This window comes from Heterocephalus glaber, unplaced genomic scaffold, assembly GCF_053883595.1.
Source record: "Heterocephalus glaber isolate CG9 unplaced genomic scaffold, H.glaber_assembly_v1.0 deba00001577, whole genome shotgun sequence".
In the NCBI taxonomy this organism is placed as follows: Eukaryota; Metazoa; Chordata; class Mammalia; order Rodentia; family Bathyergidae; genus Heterocephalus; species Heterocephalus glaber.
Window position 1 is genome coordinate 8572728 of NW_028258358.1, and position 23464 is coordinate 8596191.

Here is a 23464-nt window from a genome sequence, read left to right on the forward strand (position 1 = left end):
CCCTCCATAATGTGCCCCTGCTTAGCCATCTTTATTCGCCTCTCTACCCAGAATGAGAGTGAGCACTCTGCTTATAAAACGTCTTTTTTTCTGTACCAAATTGAAGCATTTCTCTTCTTAGCAATCATTTCCCAGGTAATTTCCCCAGCTAGCTGGGAAGTTCTTTAAGGTGAGCAGTTACATCTTGTTCTCCATCTCTACCTCAATCCAGAATACCTGGTAGAATTGTTTCTTCATCTGAGAAATTGAGGATTCAAAGTTGCTTGTCTATCTATTAGTTTTCTCTGATTATTTATTTATTTTGGGGTTTTGAGACAGGGTCTGACTATATAGTTCAGGCTGACCTGGAACTCACTAGGTACCCCAGGCTGGCCTCAGACTTGCAACAATCCTACCTCAGCCTCCTAGCTACTGATATTACAGGCATGTGCCACCATGCCAAGCTATGAATTAATTTAGACATATGGAAACATCACAAAACATTTAGAAAAGTAATCCATCTTACCTTTGATAATTTTGTGCAACCTTTAAAGTAATAGCTCAGAGAATAGAATGTCTTTGTGGCTATTTAAAGTGGAGTAGGATATAGAACACTTTATAGGAAGTAACAAAAGGATACTGAGAACTTAATGTCTCTTACTGGCTAAACTAAGAATTTGCCAAATTTAGATCAATGATAGATGAATAGTAAATATGTTGGTGACTAAAACAGTCCTCTCCAGTAAAAATTCAGGTATTTTTAACATGTATTATTTGAAAAATCCATTGTAGTCCTGTCCTTTCCTGGTCCCTCCAAAGGCCAAAATAAGTAACCTGGGATATTTTACAATTTTAAATGTATCTCTGTTTTTGAATCCAGTGTTACTTAGGGAAGAATAGAAGTATAGTTTCATTGGTAAAAAGACTACTTACCCATAGGAGTGATTGATAAAATACTGAAAATTGAAGGTTAAGGGGAGATTTCCATTTTCTTTTTTATTTTAACAGCTGAATCCTTCAAAAGAATCTTAGAAGAAAAAAAGAATTTTACTATTGTGAGTTTTCTTTCTTTACCCCCAAATCTGAGTTCTTCTGAAATTAAAAGCAATTATTTGTTACACCTTACTGATTTTTTAGAGAATTTTCTAAAACAGAAGTTGGTTTCTTTATATTTAAAGATTTAAAGAATCACAACTGATTCATATTCTAAATAATTTCAACTATCCAAATATTTCTAAAGATTTTATCACTGAGCTGTCTGTGTGCCTTGAACACGTGCCTAATGGGTGTGCTATTAATATCTTGTGCCAGCTGGTGCCAGGCATTCTTCTCGTGGTGAGCCAGAGGGTTATTTTGAGGAAGTGCTTCTCAGGTCACCTAAACTGAAGGAAGGGAAAGTAAGTCAGGATAGCCAAAGAGGACATTTATAAATTCCTATCCCCATTCATCTAACAACTTTTATTGAGTGCCTGCTGTATGCACAAAATTGACCAATGGTACAAAAGACCCCAGTTTAGGATCTGATGTATTTCTGAAGTTTGCAAAGTCCTCATTTGATTTTTTAGAAGATATTTGTAAAAAAGGGAACAGTTTTGTGCTGTCTTTAAATTTTTCTATTTGTTCTTTTTGAGACAGGATCTCACTGCGTACAGGAGTTCAGGCTGGCCTTGAATTCGCTATAGTCCACACTGGCATCAAACCCACAGTGTTCCTTCAGCCTAAGCCTCTTAAGTACTGGGGTAACAGGCATGCACTACCACGCCAGCCAAATTTAATTTATATAAGACAAAAGGCAATGTAGCCTTTAAGAAAATCTCTAAGGTGGGCTGGGGATGTAGCTCAGTGGCACCGTGCTTGCAAGGTCCTGAGTTTGATCCCCAGTACCAAAAACAAAACAAAATCTCTAGGTAGTCCTTCACATTTGAAATTAAAGGAATGGAAACCTAAAGTGAATTACAAATGACTCAGAAGAAGAAAATGAAGTATTTATATAATATGGTTTTCATTATACATCAGTCTATACCAGAATATATTAAAATTTTAAAGGAGCATATTTCCTGACTACTATGCAATATATTCTTGTTTTTACTAAATTTGAATGAAAACCTAATATATTTGAGAGAAAGAATTAGATATTTTAGGGTAAGATTTACTTGGAGGGAGATTTCTGATTATGAATATTTATCTTACAAAATTCAGAAAAGTACTGGCAATTCCACCATCCAAAGTAATCATTTGGAAATTTATAGATACCCATATCTGCTAACATATTTAGGGTATTGTATGTAATTCAGTAGTTAATCTTTTATCTTAGCATTTTATCCTGCACTTTTTCTTGTCAATGAATATTCTTCAGAATATCCAAAAACTTTAATTTTTAGGACTTCTGGTTTTCGTGGTACCAGGGATCTAACTCAGGATCTTGTGCTTGTGAGGCAGGTGCTATGCCACTGAGCTACATCCCCGACCCAGAGCTTCTGTTTTTGAGTGCTGTATTGCTGTGAAATTGGACAGCCAATGAAAACTTTGATTAATTGCCTATGGCTACTCAAGAAATATTATGAAATTAAACTAAAATGAGATAATGGATGTGAAGTTCACTACACCATACCCGACAGACTAGATGTTCGATAAATGCTGATTGGTTACATCAGGTTAGATGTTCTTAAAATAAGTTGCACAGAAGAGAGACTAGGTTCCAAAACCTTTTACTAGCACAGTTTGACTGTTCATTAAAATACTTGTTTTGAAATTTTAATGAGACACCTTGAAATGTATGAAATATGGACATGAAACTAGGTTTGAGATTCACTTTCTTTTATATCAGTCAGTTTCTTAGGATGTAATATTACAATGCCAACCTCTGTAAAGTAGTAAAATAATCAACTTTTCTAGTTTTAAAAATAATGCCTCAATTACTCTTAAAAATGTCATAATTATAAAATAAGATAACTCACACTTTGAAGTTTCATAGAGGCATGAACAGTAGCTAATATTGTGTTAAACTCTGGTTCAGATCTGTGGAAAATAGGAAGAGCTTAAAGTAGATTAAAATAAAATGGCTCTTCTTTTTTTATTTTATTAATTTTATTGGTACATTTTAGGTATACAGTATAATGACATTCATCGTTGAAAATTTGTACCATTATGTAATCTATCTTGGTTCCTATTTTTTTCCCCATTTCCCTGCCTTCCCTTCAATCCCTCCACCCCTCCCTATTTACAAAGACTTTGTTTCCATTTTTTCATTTTCTCATATTAATTCCATTCCCTTCTTTCCTTTCCCCTACCTCTCCCACTTCCTCTTTCCCTTTGATCCTTTTCTTCGTATTTCACGTTATCTATTATTCTTTTAGATCCCTATTTACATTTTTAGTTTCTCATATTAGAGAAACTATTTGGTATTTACACACAAGTGTCCTATTTATTTCACTTAAGAGTATCGCCTCCTAAAATAAAAAAAAGAGTATCGCCTCCAGTGGTACCGCCACCTGCCTCGCAAGCGCAAGGTCCCAAGTTCAATCCCCGGTACCAAAAAAAAAAAAAAAGTATCGCCTCAATGTGCATCCATTGAGCTATAAATGTCTCTAATTTCTCATTCTTTATGGCTGAGTAGTACTCAGTTTTATTTTTTAAAAACACACATTTTCTTTAGTCTCCAGGTGATGGGCAATTGGGCTATTTCCAAGTTTTAGCTATTACAAACTGTGCTGCTATGAACATAGGTGCACATATATCACTGTGGTATGATTCTTTTAATTCTTTTGAGAAGATACCCAGCAGGGGAATAGCTGGGTCAAATGGGACTCCAGTCCTAGTTCTTTGCGGTATCTCCATACTGATTTCCACAGTGCTTGCACCAGTCTACACTCCCACCAGCAGTGGAGCAGGGTTCCTTCCTCTTTCCCCACAGCCCTGCCAGCATTTGTTATTGGTTGATTTCAAGATAGCAGCCATTCTTTCTCATTCGTTTCTCAGCTGGAATCTCAGCGTTGTTTTCTTCTGCATCTCTTGAATGACCAGTGATGTTGAACATTTTTTAATATGTTTATTTGCAATTTCTACTTCTTTGTCTGAGAAATGTCTGTTCATTTCATATGCCCATAAAATGGGCTCTTCTTAACTAAACTTGAAAATCTGAAGTAAATATTTTTTTTTTTTTAGTAATGAGCTGTTTTGAAAATAGCAAGCAAGATTTTGTAGCTGTGGGTTTTGGTTGTGCTATCACTAAATGCGTGACCCCAGGCCCTAATGTGGTCTTAGTGTGGCTGCTACTTGTTTTAGCTGGTCTGGATGTTGAGAGACTTTTCTAAAAATTTTTAAACCTTTCAAATTGTAAAATTTACTGCATACTATAGACTTTTTGTTTAGTCCTACAACTGGTTTAATAAAGAACTTTGAGATGAAACTTTCACAGTGTGCTGGGCTTCGTAATACAGGAAAAAAGTAAATGGAGGAAACTGACAAATTTTTGTGCATTCTGGAAATTTGCCTTCCTTTCTGTATCTCTTATGTATGTAAGTTCTCATTTTTATCTCCAGGAAACTTGTACTTACTTCATTTGTATTGGTTTTAGGAATAGTTCTTTACAAAGTTACTGCAGTTCCATTCACGATCAGTTTGAAAGTGTAAATATACAGAAGGCAGCAGAGAAAGTCTTAAAGAACTACAGGAAAACAGCATGAGACCACTGTGTCATTCTCACAGAGAGGATAGCACAGAGACCAATAGGAAGCTTGCTGAAACTACGGCACCAGCGCTCATTTTTAAAACCATTTTCATGCCATGCTAGAGACAAAACCCCAGTCTGCTCAAATGTAAAAAGATCAGAAGGCCAAATGTCATTTCAGACCAAGTAACCAATTAGCATGCTTTACATATACTTATTTACTTGAAGTTTTGGTAATACTAAGAGAACCATAGCAATATTGAGGGACTTAAAACAAAGCAGCAATCTTCCACCATTCTTTGACAACTCAGAAATAAAGCAAAACCCTTGGTGGAATAATTTTCACGTAACAGATGAAACTTTGGTTTAATATTAAATATAAAACTATACATTTGTGATTGTTTCTAGTTGAGGTCCAGCTTAATATTGGTACAAATAAAAATCACACAGCAATTAATATAATTTCAAAGCAGTATTGTGTGTTATACCTACTTTAATATCCCAGCATATATTGTATTAAAAACTGCTTTCTTGAGAGATTCATTGCATTCTGTAACAAAAAATAACATGCAGCAAGAGTCATTTTCCTTGTCTAGATCTGTAGTTATTTCTTCTGAAAGAACTTGGAAAGGACTTGTTTTCATTGTGTGTGTGCGCACTGTGTTAAGAAGATATAAGCTCAACTGTAGTTGATCAATTCTTTGTTCTCCTTGCTTGGAATCTCAGTTAACTGAACTCCTCTTCCCATGTCTAGTATCCCAGATTTCTAAAGAGGGGTCATCTATAATACCAAATCACTCCACCAGCATGGTAGTGCACAACTGTATTCCCTGCACTCAGGAGGCTGAGGCAGGATTGCCCCATGTTCAAGGCCAGCCTGAACTACATAGCAAGACACTGTCTCAAACAACAACAAAAATAATAATAATTCTGAATCACTCACCAAAGCAGTATGTCACATTTAAAGATTAAGAGGTTGAAATACTGAAAAGGTAAACTGGTGAGTGTGACATTCGTCTTCTTCCTTTAACTTTATATATGTTCTTATCACTAATTTAATGCTTAAATGCTGAGCTATTGAGGGATTCTGCAACTTTGGAATATGGTTTCTTTTTTTTTAATAGGGTATCACTATGTAGTTTAGGCTACCTTACTCATTATGTAGCCCAGGCTTGCCTCAAATTTGTGATGATCCTCCACCTCAGCCTCCCAAGGGCTGAGATTACAGGCACACACCATAATGTCCAGGTAGAACATAGTTTCTAACTATTCATTGGGACAAAATTCACTTAGAGGAATATCAGTGAAGGTGCACTAACAATGAGTTAAGACTCTTTCCATTACATGGGCCCTATCTGAAAGGGAAAAAAGATGAACACATATGAAAGAAAATCAAGAAATATTCCCAAAATATGTAAATAAGTGCTGTAGTGTGTGCTAGGACATCTTAGTCAGAAAAAGAGAGGCATAAAGGTTGCCACAGTCAGAGGAAGTGGAACTTGAAAGGCATCATTAGAAAAAGTTGGGCTCCAAGTCAAGAAAGAACGGATGTTCAGCCTGGAAGACCAGCAGAGTGGAGGAACATACAAAACGTGTTTGCGGGACAGACATTAATGGAGAATTGAGTTAGTTCTGGAAAGATAGTAGAGGACTTTGATACTTTTAAATAGTTTACATATAGGTAAAGTTTAAAGAAGGTGGGGAAAAGACATAAATATCAATGTATTAAGAAATACTAATGTCTGACAAGCATGAGGTTTTAATCATATATAAAGACCTTTAAAACCGAACTCTATTGTTTATCTGTATGATTAGCAAAGCTTTTAAAAAATGTTGATGTCTAGTGTTGGTTAGACTATGAAGAAATAGGAGATCTTATATAAAGTTAAATCACTCAGTAGTTAATCACTGAACACCTCTTGCACCAGGCATCATGGAAGGCACTTAGGATACATCACAGACTAAAATGAAAATTTCCAGTCCTTGGAGATCCCTCATTCTGGTTCGTATTAGTCAGTTTTCCATCACTGGGACAAAATACCTGGCATTCAGAACTTAAAGGAGGAAACATTTATTCTAGCTCATGGTTTCAGAGATTTCAGTTCATGTTTGACTGGCTGCAGGGCAGGAGCCTCACAGTGCAACACAGCAGAGGAAAGCTGATTAATACATTATATGAATAATGATATAAATCCTACACAGGAAATGAAAAAGTAAAGATATATCACATTACAATAAATATAAATAAAAGTTCCCATACTTCAGCAGTTAGTTTGCACATAACTGCTTTTGGAGACCACTGGTCTAGGCTGGGACATAAGCTTCTGCTTAGCGCTCATCGCCTTCCTTCCGTAAACAGTCCTGTGTGCTACTGACAGAGCACGGATCTGATCCACACTTCAGGATAAAAATCAAACTCAGCTCGACACAGGAGGCCTTTCCTCAGCTATCCTTCCCTATCTGTCTCTAGCTTCAACTTCACTGGCACCATGTGTGTTCAGTCTTACTACTTAAAATATCTTCCTTGGTAAACTATTAGAGCCTCCAAATAGAAATTATAGATTTGGGCCGGGGATTTAGCTTAGTGGTTCCGGCGCCTGCCTCGCAAGTGTAAAGTCCCAAGTTCGATCCCTAGTACCAAAAAAAAAAAAAAGAAAGATAGAAATTATAGATTTTCAGTATCTATGCACAGTACTGATTTTTAATAAATGTTTATTAAAACAATAGGTTCACAAGTATCTTTTTGAATGAATTAGAGAAAGTTTCTTTTCATTCAGCCTGTTTTTCTGTATTCATATTCATGATCAAAATATTGCAGATTTTTATTTTACAAATATTATAATGAGAAAAACCATTATTTTTCTTGTGCTTTTGGTGTGCTCTCTGCTTTATGTTTCTCAAAAACTTCTAAGTAAAGGTTTCGCTGTTTTTTCTTTTCTTTTTTATTTGGTACTGGAAGTCGAACTCAGGACCTTGCGCATGCCAGGCAGGCACTGCACCACTGAGCTACATCCCCAGCAAGATTTCACTGTTTGTTGTTTTTTTTTTGCGGGGGGGGGGGGGGTTGGTACTGGGGATCAAACTCGGGACCTTGCACTTTCGAGGCAGGTGGTGGTACCACTGAGCTAAATCCCTGGCCCCACTTTTTTATTCTTGTTCTTTTTTCTGATTGTAAGTGGTGCTGCATTAACAGGCTAAATGGGTCTTTTAAGGCAACCTGGAAAACTTTATACCATTTTTTGATACATCTATAAGGAAATACATTCTGCTATCTGTAGAAGTGAACTTTTAAAACAAGGTTCATTTGTATTGGAGACCAATGTTACCAGTGTCATCCATGTATCATAAATGACATAATAGTCACATCCCTTCTTTCAGCATGTTTCTAGAAATGTCTTCTCAATAAAATTATACTATAAGCTAGTAATCAGAACAGTGTAGAACACACTTACGAGCAATTTTAAGACATAGTAAGAAGCCAGGTGTGATGGCGCACAATAGTAATACCAGCACTCAAGTGGTTGAGGCAAAGAATTGCAAGTTTGAGGCCACCCAGGCCTAAATAACAAATTCTTAGCAAGACCTTGTCTTTTAAAAAAAAAAAAAGTCATCATAAGATATCTTTCTACTTTGAGTTGACTTTCCTCACTCAGAATTTCTGTTTTTTTGGTGTGGGGGATCAAACTTGGGACCTTGTGTTTGTGAAGCAGGTGGCAGAACCACTGAGCTAAATCCCCAGCGCTCACTCAAAATTTCTTAAACAAAATCAGGGAAATTCTTGAATTCTTGTAAGAAAGTAGTCCTGGTTTTAAGGTTTAAGCACTAGCATAAAAGAATTTCTTGAATCAGAGTTTTATGTCATGTGATATTTTTCACTGGTAAGTGGTATTGCCATATCTACATAGAAGTACCATGCAGTTCCCAAACAAAATTTAAAAACAATCAAAACAAATAAGTAGTTTAACAATGTGTGATACTAGGATTATAAGTGTATGATGCTAGGATTAAAGGTGTATGATTACTAAAAAAAAAGCAGTTTATCATTCCTAAGCTTGATGTCTTCATTGTCTTTATGATGTTGATAATGGGTGACCTTTGTATCTCATCATTTCTTGCATCTCTTTGTAAAAAATACAACTTTTTATTTGCATAAAATTTCAATCTCATCCATAACTATTCTGTGTAGTTGCATTTGATTGTGTTCATTGTTCTGTATTGAATATTACACAAATAATAGTCTATACCTTCAACAGATGCTTTTTGAGAAATTACTGTATACAAAAGACTAATGCTAAGTTCTGTAGGAGACAAAAATATGAAAAAAGTTTACACTTGCCTTATATGCAGGGTGAGAATGAGAATGAAAATGTGGCTGAAGATACCTTCAAAACTTTTAATGAACCTAATGAAAAACAGAGCTACTGATTAAAAATAACAATCTTTGCAAACATTTACTAGAATCAACAGATTTTAAATGAAAAACATAATGCAAAATTAACATTAAGATTTATTTTGTTTGTAGAGATTTTGATATTTAGTTCATCAAATTACAGAGACCTTGGTATATTTACAATGAGGAATAAAAAAGCAAGATACCCATGTAAATGCTTAAAAACTATAAATGCTTTAAAAATCTATAAAGAAAGAAAGTAGTTTAGTGGTTCCCTAAAGCCAGTGGGCATGGGGATCAGAAGACTTTTAAGGGATGTGGGGGAGAATGGAGAGTAATGATTAAAGGGCAGAAAATTTCTTTGGGGGTTAATGAAAATGTTCTAAAATTTTATTATAGTGATAGTTCCACAACTGTAAATGTACTAAACACTGTTGAATTGTATGCTTTAAATGGGAAGGCTTTATTGGATTTTAGTTGCATATCAATAAAATTATATATCAATAAAGCTGCTTTTAAAAAGGAATGATTGTTAGGGCCAGGGATTTAGCTCAGTGGCACCGTGCCTGCCTTGCAAGCGCAAGGTCCTGAGTTTGATCCCGGGTACCAAAAAAAAAAAAAAGAATGGTTGTTGCAGTTGTGGTAGTCCACGCCTGTTAATCCCAGTACTTGAGAGGGCTGAGGCAGGAGGATTGCCATGAGATGAAGGCCAGCCTGAATTACAGAGCAAGAACCTGTCTCAAAATTTTTTTAAAAAAGAAGAAAAGTATTTATCAAAAAGCAGGAAATCAAGGTCTTTTTCCATTTCTAACTTTCCAACTTCATCTGATTATTAAGGCACAATGTTATGTCAGTTGAAAGGATAAAATATTAGATCTAAACAAACATTTTTTCAAACTGTGTCTTAAAATTGGAATTGGAGCATTTCATATTTAATGTGATTTTTAAACACTGAAGGTCGGTACAAAAAGTGTGGTAATACAAATCATCAGAGGGATGATTTCCCTTTGTACAGGATCTTTGCCTGTAGAGTAGACATTCTCCAAGTTTCAAGTCTTCTCCATCTCCACTTTCAATAGAAAATCTATTCAGCTGTATTTTGCATTATAAAATGCATTATGGTGTGTGAGGTGAACGCTGATGCTTGTCAAAGTTCAGTCTTATTATTGTTCATACTATTTTAAATAATTTCTTGATTTGTTGGTAATTGAGAAATTTTTTACAAAAATGGAGAAAAGCTGTAAATTGCTGTGTTGTGGTCTTTTCAAGCAAGTATTATAATGTAGCTCTCCACTTTATAGCAAGGGCTGGAAAACATTAGCCTAGTAATCAGTACATCACAGTTATGTTATGGAGATTTTAATGTTGCTTTCAGAATTCTGAGTTGTGTTATTGGTCTCCTGCTATTAATTATTTGGTTCCATCTTTTTTCACTTAATATTTAAGTATTATTGGGAAATGTCAGTTTTCTAGCACAAACACTCTTCGAGTATTTTAGATAGCATTCCACTTTTGTAAGCATTAATTTTCTCATTTTATTCACTTAGTGTCCACTTGGCAAGAAGAGTGCTTCAGTTACAAAAACAAAACTCATTGATTTTAAAAGATCTGGAACATCGAAAGGACCAAGTAACACAGCTTTCACAAGAGGTAAATAACTGAAACAGAAGAAAGACATATAAACAAACACAGTGTTCATTTTAATTCTTTGTAACTCCTTATTTTATGAGCAGTTTTTTAAAAATCTGTTTCCAAGTACAAAATGATTTCACAGTTTTTGAAACTAGCTATAAAACAACTTACAGTGTATGGAAAAAGAACAAAAGGGAGATTAAATGCCCAGACTAAGTGTAAATGCAAGCTAGGTAGACAAAGCTTTGATTTTTGAGAATATCAAGTGGCAAAACAAGTTTGGCGAATTTTGGTGAGTTTTTCACTGATACCTCACTTTTTAAGTAGATTTACTTTTTATTTCTGTTTGGTGGAAAATTGCTTATTAAACACTGTAATTTTCACTTAGAAAATCAGGTTCATATTTGCTTTTTTTCTTACCCTTAAGTTATATTATTTAAAGATATTTTCTGACCTTCAACATAATAAATTTTTCTGTTAATATTTAAAAATTTTTTAAAGCTATTTATCTTCAAGGGATTTAAAAAGGTATATTATTAATATATACCATATAGTCTTTGTTTTCCTAAGGACCTGTTCATATTTATCTTTATAGTATTTTCTATTAAAGCATTTTTAATATTTATGACATTAAGAGGCTCTCTATCCTAAGTTTTTTTAAGAAACAAGTATTTTATATTACTGCAGTGCCTGGCACAATAATTAGTACTCAGAGTGGATACAGTGGGGTACTAACACATGGGAACAGTCAGCTTTCCTAAAGACCTGTTAGGGAGGACTCTCATCTGTAGCATTTGCTTGTATCCATGGTATGCGAGTGATACAAGCTACCGGCATAATGTTACTGAATATGGATAAGAGCAAAAATTGTCAGCAGCATACAGTTACATAATGTTTGTGCCATGTACATAAAGTAGGCATTTGTAAACTCTGAACTCAAGCATATCTTTAGGATATAATAAAATAATTCAACATTGATGAGTTTTTGAGGATTTATTCCCTTGGGTTTTTTTTTTTGTGGGGTGGAGTTGAGGCAGCACCTCCCTTTGTAGTTCAGGCTGGCCCTGAACTCACTATGTAGCCCATGTCCTCAAACTAGCAGCGATCCTCCTGCGTCAGCCTCCTGAGTGCTGGGATTACAAACATGTGCCACCTTGCCCTGCTCCATTCCTTTGTTTTTAATAAAACTAATTTTATTATAAATGTATTTTAATTTTTCAGTATGGTTGCATTTAGCAACCAACTCACAATATTACTAAAAACTTACCAGTTAGCCAGGTGTAGTAGTGCACACCTGTAATCCCAGTACTTGGGAGGCTGAGGCAGGAGGATCACCATAGTCAAAGGCAGCCTAAATTACAGAGCAAGGCCTTGTCTCAATAAAAAAAACAAAAAACAACAAAGAAAATTTCCTAATTAGGTCTCACAAGCTACTCTGAGCTGACTCCAGCACACCACTGGGTAGAAGCATAGAAAGATAAATGAATAAGAACAGAAGCAGATGAACCTTTGGCCAGGTACAATAGCTGGTAATCCTAACCCCCTGGGAAGCTGAGGCTGGAGGGTCATGAGTTCAAGCCCAGCCTGGGCATCATAACAAGACCTTGTCACCCCCCAAAAAAATTTCCTCTAAATAAACTTTTGCTTGCGCATATATTATAGACCTCTCATGTTGGTTTTAATTTTATAATAATCTATCAAAATACTTTTATAAAATAAAATATTAAAATATACACTTACATATGTATACATCTTTATATTACTTTTTTCAAAAAATTACCTACCTCCCTGAGCTCTTTAGCCAATTGAAATAAGAATTTCTGAATGTGCATATACTCTTATGTAAATTGTTAGGGAAAAAATAAGAAATTAAGAGTACTTGTAATTAAGTAACTTTATATGAAACAATTTAAAAATAAGCTGTGAGTTATATTAAGGAAATTAAATACCAAAATATTTGGACCTTAAATACTGAAATATTTCTGATGTGAAATAGTATGATGGCTGGAATTTGCCTTTTCATATTCCATGGAGCAAGGTTTGGTGTCGCACACCTGTAATCCCAGCACTTTGAGAGGCTGAAACAGTAAGATCACAAGTTCAAACCCAGCCCGGGCAACTTACTATCTTAGCAAGATCTTTTCTTGAAATAAACAAAATTGAAATAGGTTGGGGATATAGCTCAGTGCAAAGGCCCTGGGAATCACAAAATATTGCTAATATTTGAAGCTAGATGTGTTTATATATAAGTTCATTATGCAGTTTTGTACAAGTTTGAAAATGTGTCAGCCAAGTGTGATGGTGCATGTCTGTAATCCCAGTACTCAGGAAGCTGAGGCAGGAGGGTTGCCATGAGTTCAAGACCAGCCTGGGATACATAGTGAGTTCAAGGTCAACCTGGACTACAGACCAAGACCCTGTCTCAAAAAAAAAGGAAAATGTGTCATTAGATGTTTGGAGAACCATTAACTGTATATTAAAGAATTTATGCTAATTATAGTACATAAGTTTTCCCTTAAGATTGAAAATGCAAGGGCCAGGGATTTAGCTCAGCAGCACAAGGTCCTGAGTTTGAACTCCAGTACTGGGGGAAAAAAAAGATTGAAAATGCAAAATTTAATTTGGAATATGCCGTGGATTTTACTTTTTTCTGCCTCAAAAATTTTATTGCTATAATTGAAAATAACTACATAAACTAGTCGAAAGATTATAGTATTATATTGCTGTTAACAGACTATGATAGATGGTTAAAAAAATTGAGATTAAAATTGTCACAGGATCTATGCTTTGAAACAAGTTGAATATTTAAATAAACTTGGACATAATAAGACATAACACAGATACAACTCATAACTAATGCTAGAATTACTACTGCTATTTGGATTATGGCAGAGATTATGTATAAATGAATTGCCAAAATGAAAATGCTAAGTACTACTCAAAATGAAGAAATACTTCCTTTTTTAGCAGATTTTTGAGATATAATTGATATACACTAAACTGTATATATTTAAAGTATCCAATATAACTGGACACATGTATATAGCCATGAACTTATCACCAAAGTAAACATAATGAATACGTACATTTCCCCAAAGGTTTCCTATGTCCATTTGGAATCTCTTCCTTCTGACCCTCCCCCTTCCAGCTCCCAAGTGACCACTGATTTGCTTTCTGTTATTTTGCATTTCCTCGACTTTTGTATAACAACAATTATTCTGTGTATTAATCACTTTCCTGTCTCTGAGATGCAGTAGTCCATACCCACAGTTGTTTCACAGTTCCAAGAGGGTTCAGTCCATGGTTAGCTGGCTCCAAAGAAGAACTACCATGACAGAAGAGCATGGCAGGAGACAGTGGTTCACCCCAGAGCAGCCAAAAAGCAGAGAGAAGAGTACACCCTATTAGGTTCTGCCCCACTGGTATCCTCCTCCAGCCAGACTCCCACTCCTAGGATCCAGTCCCCTTTCAAGTTTCCAATCTCTGGATATATGAGGCTTTGGGGGGACATTTTAGATCTAACTATAACATACTTTATATATGTACTCTTTTTTTTAATCTATATTATGAATAATTATTTCAGAATTGATTCATTTCCTTCCATTGCTGAGTAGTATTCTAGTGTCTAAATGTACCACAGTTTATATATTCACTTGTTGATGGACATTTGGGCCATTTCTAGCCAAACAAAGCTGATGTAGATATCCATGATTGAGCCTTTGTATGAACATGTGCTTTGCTTTCTCTTGGGTAAATATTGAGAATTGGAATAGCTACATCTTATGGTAGATGTCTATTTAACAGGTTAAGAAATTGCCAAATTGTTTTCCAAATTGTTAGCACCATTTCACATTTCTACCCATAGTGTATGAAAGTTACAGTGCCTCTACTTCTTTGCCTTGATATGGCCAGTCCTTTTCATTTCATCCATTCTAATAGATGTAAAGTAGCATCGCTCTATGGTTCTTAATTTACATTCCCCTAACGACTAATGATACTGAGGCTTTTCATTTGCGGTTCTTTGCCCTTCACTTATCTTCTCTAGGGAAGTATATATTCACAATTTTGTTCATTTTATCAAAATGTCCTCTTATAATTGAGTTTTAAGCATTATTTATATGTTCTAGATTCAAGTCCTTCATCAGATATGTGATTTGCAGACATTTTCTCCCACTTTATGGCTTGTCTTTCCATCTCTCTCTTTTTTTTTTTTTTTTTGCCAAGCATGGTAGCACACACTTGTAATCCCAGCACTCTGAGGTAGTAGGATCACTAAGGGGTCTAGGCCAACCTGGGCTACATAGTGAGTTCAAGGCCAGGCTATACTACATAGTGAGACCCTAAAGAAAGAATGTTTTTTTGAAGAGATGTTTTTATGAAGGGCCGTCCATCGTTTCATTCCTTATGGATTGTGTTTTTCATGTTGTATCTAAAATATCTGTGCCTTCATCCTGGTGTGGTGATGCACACCTGTGATCCCAGCACTCCGGAGGCTGAGGCAGGAGGATTAAAAGTGCAAGCCCAGGGCGGGGGATTTAGCTCAGTGGCACTGCACGAGCCTGGCAAGCACAGTTCCATTCCCAGTACCCCAAAAAAAGAAAGTGCGAGCCCAGCCTGGCAGTTTAGCAACTTAGCAAGACCCTGTCTCAAACTGAAAAATAAAAAAGGAGCCTGGGGATGTAGCTCAGCCAGAGCCCTGAGTTCAGACTGCAATACCACAAAACGAAACAGAAAAAAGTCATCTTGCTATTTATTTTCATTCATCTCATTTATTCTTTGTTCCCTTTTTTCTTTTCGTGACTTCTTTTAGAGTAATTGAATATCTTTATTATCCCATTTTATCTCAATGCTTGTTGGCTATCACTATTTTCTCCTTAGTGCTTGCCTTAGATAATACTATATAACCCAGCTATGCGTGGTTGTGCACACCTATAACCCTAACACTTGGGAGGCTGAAACAGAGGGAGCACTCCAAGTTCGAGGCCAGCCTGGACTACATGGTGAGACCCTGTCTCAAAAAACAAAAAATGACCTTTGTACTTTTATTGTCATATATTTTACTTACACATGTATAAACTTCCACCATACATTATTAAATAATTGACAATCTTATAAAATGAAGTCAGTATGAGGAAAATAGTTATCATATCTAGTGTCATTTTTGTATACAAAAGAATACAGAACACCAGATTTGATAGCTCACTGCATAGCCCAGGCTGGACTCAAATTCATGGCAATCCTCCTGTCTCAGCCTCCTGGGTGCTGGAATTATAGGTGTCCACCCCCACTTCCAGCTATCTGTTCTTCTTATGCGTCCTGTGCTTCACTTTGGTTTTTTAAATCATTTTCCTAAGATAAAATGTACATATCATGGCTTGTGTTTAGATGTCCCCCCAAAGCCTCATGCAGTCTTAGGTGGGGCTGTTTCGGGGTGGCTGAATCTAGAGTGGCTGATTGGCTCATGGTGGGGCTAGGCCCAAGGGCACTAGGATTAAAGGTGTGAGTGCTGCCAGCCCTAAGTAGTCTGAATGAGATAAAAGGGGCAGAAAGATGCTGTTAAGGTCCCTTGTTGCTTTTGCTGCTTCCATCATCATGAGTTGTTCCCCCTCTGTCATTCTGCCTTGGAGCCCAGAAACCTCTACAGACTATAAGCCAAATAAACTTTTTCCCCTTTAACTTTGGGTATCAGATATTTTGTCTCAGCAATGAGAGAAAAATAAGTAACACAAGACCTAACATAATATTAGCCATTTTAAAGTGAATCATTTAGCATCCATTCACGGTGTTGTGCAACGACCATCTCTGTCTTCTTCTAGAATTTTTTGTCTTTTTCCCCCCTTTTATGGGGGGGAAGGTACTGGGGATTAAACCTAGGGACTTTGTCCTGAGCTACATTCCCAACTCTTTATTTTTTTGAGACAGGATCTTGCTAAATTGCCCAGGCTGAGCTCAAACTTGTGATCCTCCTGCCTACAAAACATTCCAGTTCTCCTTTGTCCAACAACCATCAGTTTGCTTTGTTTCTATGGAATTACTTATTTGGGATATTTTATATAAATGAAATCACACAATACTTGACCATTTGTGTCTGTTTTCACTGAGTTTTTTTTTTTTTTTTTGGAAGGAGTGGTTGAGACAAGGTCTCACTATGTAGTTCAGGCTAGCCTTGAACTCACTGTAAACCCCAGGCTGGCCTCAAACTCATGGCAATCCTCCTGCCTCAGCATCTGGAGTGCTGGGATTACAGAGTGTGCCCCCACACCCAGCCCTCTGAGCATTCTATTTTTAATGTTCATCCACATTGTAGCATATATCCAGTAGTACTTCATTGATTTTATGGCTAAATAACATTCCATTGCATATACTTACCATCATTTGTTTATTCATTCTTTCATTGATAAACGTTTGGGTTGTTTCCACCTTTAGACAGTTGTGAATAATACTGCTGTGTACATGCAAATGCATATATTTTTGATTCTTGTAAGTGCACACCTAGGAATGGAATTTCCAGGTTCATCTTTGGGTTTAAAAAGGTATTTTCTGTGGGTGAAGAATGAGAGATCGAGCCACCCACTCCCTTCCTTCCTTCTTTAAGTTCTTGAGAGATATTTCTCATCCTCTTCTGGGTTACATTGCTTCTGCCAAGATACTGGTCTCATCCTTATCTTTGTTCCTCTCTAAGTAATACATCTTATTTTTCTTAGATGATTTTAAGGTTTTGCTTTCATTACTGGCTTTAGGCAATCTGATGATGTGGCTTTCTGTAGTTTTCATCATGTTTCTTGTGCTTGGCTCATGTTGAATTTCTTGTGTATGCAACTTCATTAAATTTAGGCTCATTTATTCTTTTTTTTAATCTTTCCTCTTTTCTTTGAGAACTCCAATTAGACATAATAGGCTGCCTCAAGTTTTCCAGAATAAATGATATTCTACTCATTCTTTTTTTTTGCAGTCTTTTTTCTGCCTTTTGAATAATTTCTATTTTCTATGTCAAGTCCACTGAACTTTTCTCTGGCCTTTAATGTGCAATAAACACAATCTACTGTGTTTTTCATCTCAGATATTATAGTTTTCATTTCTGGAAGTTCAGTTTGGATCTTTTATGTATCCTCTAGGTCTCTACTTAACATTCTCAAACCTTATTTCCTTGAATATAGGAAATACAATTCCAATAACTTTTGATATCCTTGCTTACTAATTCTATTATCGTGTCATTCCTTGGTTCATTTCAATGACGTTGACTTATCTCATTATGAACCTTATTGTCCTGCTTCTTTGCATCCTTATTTTATGTATATTTTATGAAATGCCAGATGTGAATTTTACTTTGGTGTTAGATAGTCTTATGTTCTTGAAAGTTTTTGTTGACCTTCTTATGGAACATGGCTGTTCTTGGAAACAGTTTGATCTTTTCAGGTCTTGCTTTTAAACTTTTATAGACAAAGGGCTAATTTTTCTCCTATACTGTGATAAAACTCTGTTGATTATTCATGTCTTGTGAATTAATGAGGTTTTCTTCTTCGGCTGGTAGGAGTAGCCACTTTTCCTGGATTGTGTTAGTTTTGGAGATTGTTTTTGGTAATCTTGTAGGTGATTTACCTGCAGTCTCCGGCAGTTTCTTTATACCCGTGCACTGTTCATTGCCGTGTAATTACTGCAGAGGGGCTGTCTGTAGATTTTCAGAGCTCTCTCTCTTTGTCACCTTTTTTACACTGCTGTTTTAGTTACTTTTCTCATTGCTGAGACAAAAAACCTGACACCCACAAGTTAAAGGAGGAAAGATTTATTTCAGTTCACAGTTTGTAGAGGTTCCAGTCTGTAGATGACTGCCTCCAAGTGAGGGTGGCATGGCAGAGAGGCATCATAGAGGAGAAACAGTCCATGGCAGGGAGCTACAAAGCACCAAGCCTCCCTTTCTTCTTTTTTTTTTTGAGACAGGATCTCACTGTGTTGTTCAGGCTGGTCTGAACTCACTATATAACCCAGCCTGGCCTTGAACTTGCCTCAGTCCTCCTGCCTCAGCCTCCCGAGTGCTGGGATTATAGGCATGTGCCACCACCAACAGCTCCCTTTCCCTTTTATCCTGTCCAAGCTTCAAGCCTTTTTGGGGTGCCACCCACACTGAGGGCAGGGCTTCCTATTACCCATACCTGGAACAATGCTAAACCAGTTAGTGGACTGATTTAGTTATCACTCCCTTAGGGGCCAGGGATTTAGCTCTGTGGTTCTGCCGCCTGCCTAGCAAGTGAAAGGTCCTGAGTTCAATCCCCAGTACCGAAAAGAAAAAAAAAACAAGCAATATCATTCCCTTAATCTACTGATACATACACCCTGTATACAGCCACCCCTGAAAAGCCCCACCTATGAGTGCATGAGGCTTTGTGGGGACATCTAGATACAAGCCATAACAACTATTCTACTGTATGAACTCTAGCCACCTTGGTTTCTACTTCTCGCAAGAGGTCCTTAATGTGGTGAGTTTGGCAGACTCTGCTTTAAATTCTCCCTGCACCATAGCCTAGAAACTCTCTCCAGAAGATAACCTGGGGCAATCATAGGGATGGGCTGGTTTGTTTCTTGTGTCTCAGGGTCATTGTCCTTCATTGCTTAATGTCCAGTGATTTTAGACCATACTTTCATTAGTTGGTCCTGCATAAAAGAGAAAAAAATTAATTGTGTGTGTGTGTGTGTGTGTGTGTTTGCCCACTAATTCTCAAGAAACCACTAAGTGTGTTATACAGTCGAAAGTCCACTTGCTCTTTCTCTTCTTACGTGATCAGTAAATAGTTATCAGATTCACATGATGTCAAAGTGTGATGACTTTGATGACAAAGTAGACATGTTCTTGCACCCTTAACACATACAGCCTTGTTCACTATGACCTTATCTTCTAAGCTGTACACTTAGAGATTTATCTGTTACAGCTAATTTAATTTTAGAAAGCTTATCTGGAAAAACCTTTACATTGCCAGTTTTTAAATAATTTGAAAGTGACTTCAAAATACATAGAATAAAGTTAGATCTATATGTACTAACTTTAAAAGACATTCATACCGTATTGATAATTTTAAAAACATGGAATTATTTCTGTTTAGGCATAGAGAAAATGAAAAAATTGTGAAAATGTGTCATGCCAAAGGAACATAAATACCACCAGCTATACACTGTAAATATAAAATAAGCTTTATTGAGATAAACTTACAAGCAGAGAAGTAACAGAGTGTACTCATTCCCCAAGATCTCTTCCTGCAGAAAAGTATATTTACATCTGGAGTAAGTGGTCTGGATGCACCCCTAAAAGGGCTTTGATAGCAGGGCTCCACTCTGTAACATTCTGCACATCTAAAGGGAAGAAGGACAGAGGATGTTTAGGTAACCGAGACAGTAGAAGAGGGGCCCCTGAAGCCTGGGGTCTGGGGTCTGACTATCCTAGCAGAATAAGGGAGTCGCCAGGTCCATCTGTATTTGTCTCTTCAACATCAAACAGCAATTGCCTCCAGGATTAGAGTGGGATAGCAAGAAACAACTCATTTTCACCTTAGGCTTTTTTGAATTGTATTAATTTACTCTAATCCTCATATGTTATTGAGTAAATTGCAAAAACTTATATAAATTTTTTTAAGATACAGATTTGGTGTCCAACATGTAATTTTTTTTTTGGTACTGGAGATCGAACTCGGGTCCTTCCACTTGCACAGCAGGTGGCGAAACCACTGAACTAAATCCCCAGCCCTAGTATGTAATTCTTAATACTTGTAGACAAAATGTTGATTCATTAGAACTTGATCTGTCCCATCAATTGAACATAGGTAGCTTTCTGAATATTATAAAAATAAGCAGTAAAAACCTATTTTTAAAACATACCTATTTTTAAACCATATCTATGGTATCCTTTGTTACCAAAATTTCACTGGCAAGGAAGTAAATGGATACCCACATATAAATACCTAACTACACTCATACAGAAACGGAGATATTTTGGAATGAAATATACCAAAAACAGAAATCTCTGATGTTGATTAGCTTTGTTGGGGAGGCACTGAGGTTGGAGGAGGAGTGGGAGACACCCTTGAGTTCATGTTCCGTCTGGAGTTTGCATTACTTGTTTTGTCTAAGTGGTATTCTCTCCTTCCCTCCTTTCCTGCTTCACCTCCTTCTATCTATTTCATTATCAAGAGCAAGTATATTACAGGAATGTGGAAGTGGTTCCAGAGTGTCAAAAGGAATTTACTGGAGGAAAAATTCAAAATCATCTAAAAACATTAAATATGTGCTGGAAAGCTTTACAACTGAGCAGTAAACAGGAAGGGGGTCCAGTGTATATTCTGGCATGGGGAAAAAATAGATGTAATGGAAGGAGAGTTTCTGCTCAGTAGAGTCTTTGAAATACCTGTAGGTTTTAGTATGTACCTGAGATACCTGATTTCTGCAAACATGGTAAATACCTAAAGAAATAAAGCATTTGCCTATCCTTTGTGTTGCCTGACCTATTCTCTGCCACTGACAGCTGCTAAGAATGTTCTGCCCCGTCTCTAGTGAGCTGAGGCTCTTGGAAAGAGTCTGGGACATAGATGACCCATACAGCCCCACCTCCGCATGTTAAACAGGGAGGCTGCATACCTACCACAGCCCTAAAGAACTAAATCTCAAAACCAGTCTTCCCGCTCTACTGGGGATTGAACCCAGGGCTGCACTCACCATGACAAACAAGTGTGCTACCAGTGAGCTGCATCCCCAGCTCTTTTTTTTTTTTGAAACACAGCATTGCTAAGTTGCTCAGGCTGGCCTCAGACTCACATCCTCCTTTTGTAGCCTCCCAAGCAGCTGGGATTACAAACATATGCCACTCCCAGCTTCCCACAATGTTCTTAAAACCGCTGATAAGAAAAGGCTCTGATCTTTTATATACCACCAAGGGCAAGATAGGAAGATGCTACCAATTAAACTATGAAGCAGCGCTTCATCGCTTTCATTTTTTTTATTTTAGATATGCCTTCTGCTTAGACCTTCGGCAGTGATTTCTATCATACATTACACAATTCTCTTTCTATACTTTCCGTATAACAAACTTTATTTCAGTGCCAGGTCACACTGTAATCTGTCACATCTTAAATCATGGTTAGACTTAGCCTGTGAAGGATTAGCCATACTCAGAACTCAGTTGAGATAACTATGTGAACAGCTAAGACCAAAATTGTTCCCGTGTGCTCTCGTCTCTAGCAGTTACAAGGTGCATAACATTCTCATAGAAGAGATGAAAACTAATATAATTTATGGTGTCCTTTGCCTCCCTGTCTGTTGATATTAAAACTCCTTTAGTAGCAAACAGTGGTTTTTATTACTGCAATAGAAATATAAGTCTTAAACAAACAACTACACTTCTTGAATTTTTTTAATTTAGCAAAAGAAGTTTATCCGTCCATCTAAAGTTTTTCTGCAAACAAAATGTCCCTCGATGCTGTCAGTTGTGTCCCTGCAGCGTCCAGACTCTGGCGTGGCACAGAGGGCTGGTCAGTTGCTGACTCCTTCTCGTCCTCGCCTTCTGCCCTCCCCTGCCCACTCCATTTGCAGGCCTTTCTGACCCTGAGCAATGTGTCTTTTGCCCCAGCTGCACCACTTTGTTATCCTCCCGCTTCTCAGGCTCCATTGTGCACTTTTCTCTAACTGTTTGGTAAATGTTGACTCGTCCCAGCACTCAGCTTGGCAATGTTTTTATTGCATCTTTATCTTCATATCTTTTTTTTTTTTTTTTTTTGGTACCGAGGATCAAACTTGGGTCCTTGTGCTTGCACAGCAGGTAGTGAAACCACTGAGCTAAATCCCTGGCCCTGCATCTTTATCTTCTTCTGTGGCCTCAGCTACCACTTAGAAAATATTGCTCAGTGTGTATAATACCATAGATATGTAATTTTTGTATATAATCAGAGAGCAAGGCTGAAGCCCTCCCTGCAGCCTTCACACAGTCTTCTCTTCTGAACATCTTGCAGTCTCCCCCTTTGTCCTAACTTGGTACACTCTCTCATCCTCTCTCACCTGGATTATCTTCATTAACCACTTGATTGGCATTGCTCTCTGTTTTAAGTCACTCACCTTTCCACCAGTATTCTTCCTAAAGCTAAGCTCTTGTTTTTCCCACATGCAGACTGCCTACCTATCCAGTTGCATCTTACATTGTGCCGTGCACACCCATTTCCCACCATACACAGCTGCTTGCATGCTCCATGCGCTCTATGCTGCTTTAGAGCCTTTGCACAGTTATGGCTGTGTCTAGATGTCCCCAAAGCCCCATGCAGTCAGAGGGGCTGGGTCTAGAGTGTGTGACACTAGGATTGATACATGGTGTGGTGTAGGATCAAGAGCATAGGATGAAGGGGTGAGTGCTGCCCTCCCTGAGTAGCCTGGATAAGATATAAGGGGTAGAAAGAGCTGTGGTCGGCCCTTGTTGCTTTACTGCCTTCTGCCTGCCATGAACTGTTTCTGCTCTGCAGTGCCTGTCTGCCGTACTCTGCCTTGGAGCCAGCCGATTATGGACTGAAACCTCTATCAACTGTGGGCTTTCCTCCTTTAACATGGGGCTTTGTGTATTTTGTCCCCACAACAAGCAAAGTAACTGAGACACACACTCTGGTCTCTGCCCAGCATACATACATTTGTCCTCATCACAACTACTTGCCTTTCAAGGTCAGTTTCAAGTGTCACCTACTTTATTAAGCCTTTTCTGAACCCCACATAAAACTGACCTCTGATCCATGTGCTATCTTATATGCCAAGATAGATAGGCATGTGCACCAAAT

The 23464-nt window shown here is 37.2% G+C and overlaps 1 protein-coding gene across 6 annotated transcripts in view; it reads left to right on the top strand.

The window, feature by feature from the left end:
- Pibf1 (progesterone immunomodulatory binding factor 1) overlaps positions 1-23464 on the top strand; it is a 220034-nt gene that overhangs the window by 129653 nt on the left and 66917 nt on the right. For all 6 annotated transcript variants that reach the window (XR_015443697.1, XM_087192882.1, XM_021258673.2 and 3 more), the window contains one exon: positions 10586-10688. Coding sequence is in view for 5 of the 6 variants with exons in the window: in XM_087192882.1 (XP_087049008.1) it covers positions 10586-10688 (103 nt within the window). In the remaining variant the exon portion in view is untranslated. The remainder of the gene's footprint in view (positions 1-10585; positions 10689-23464) is intronic.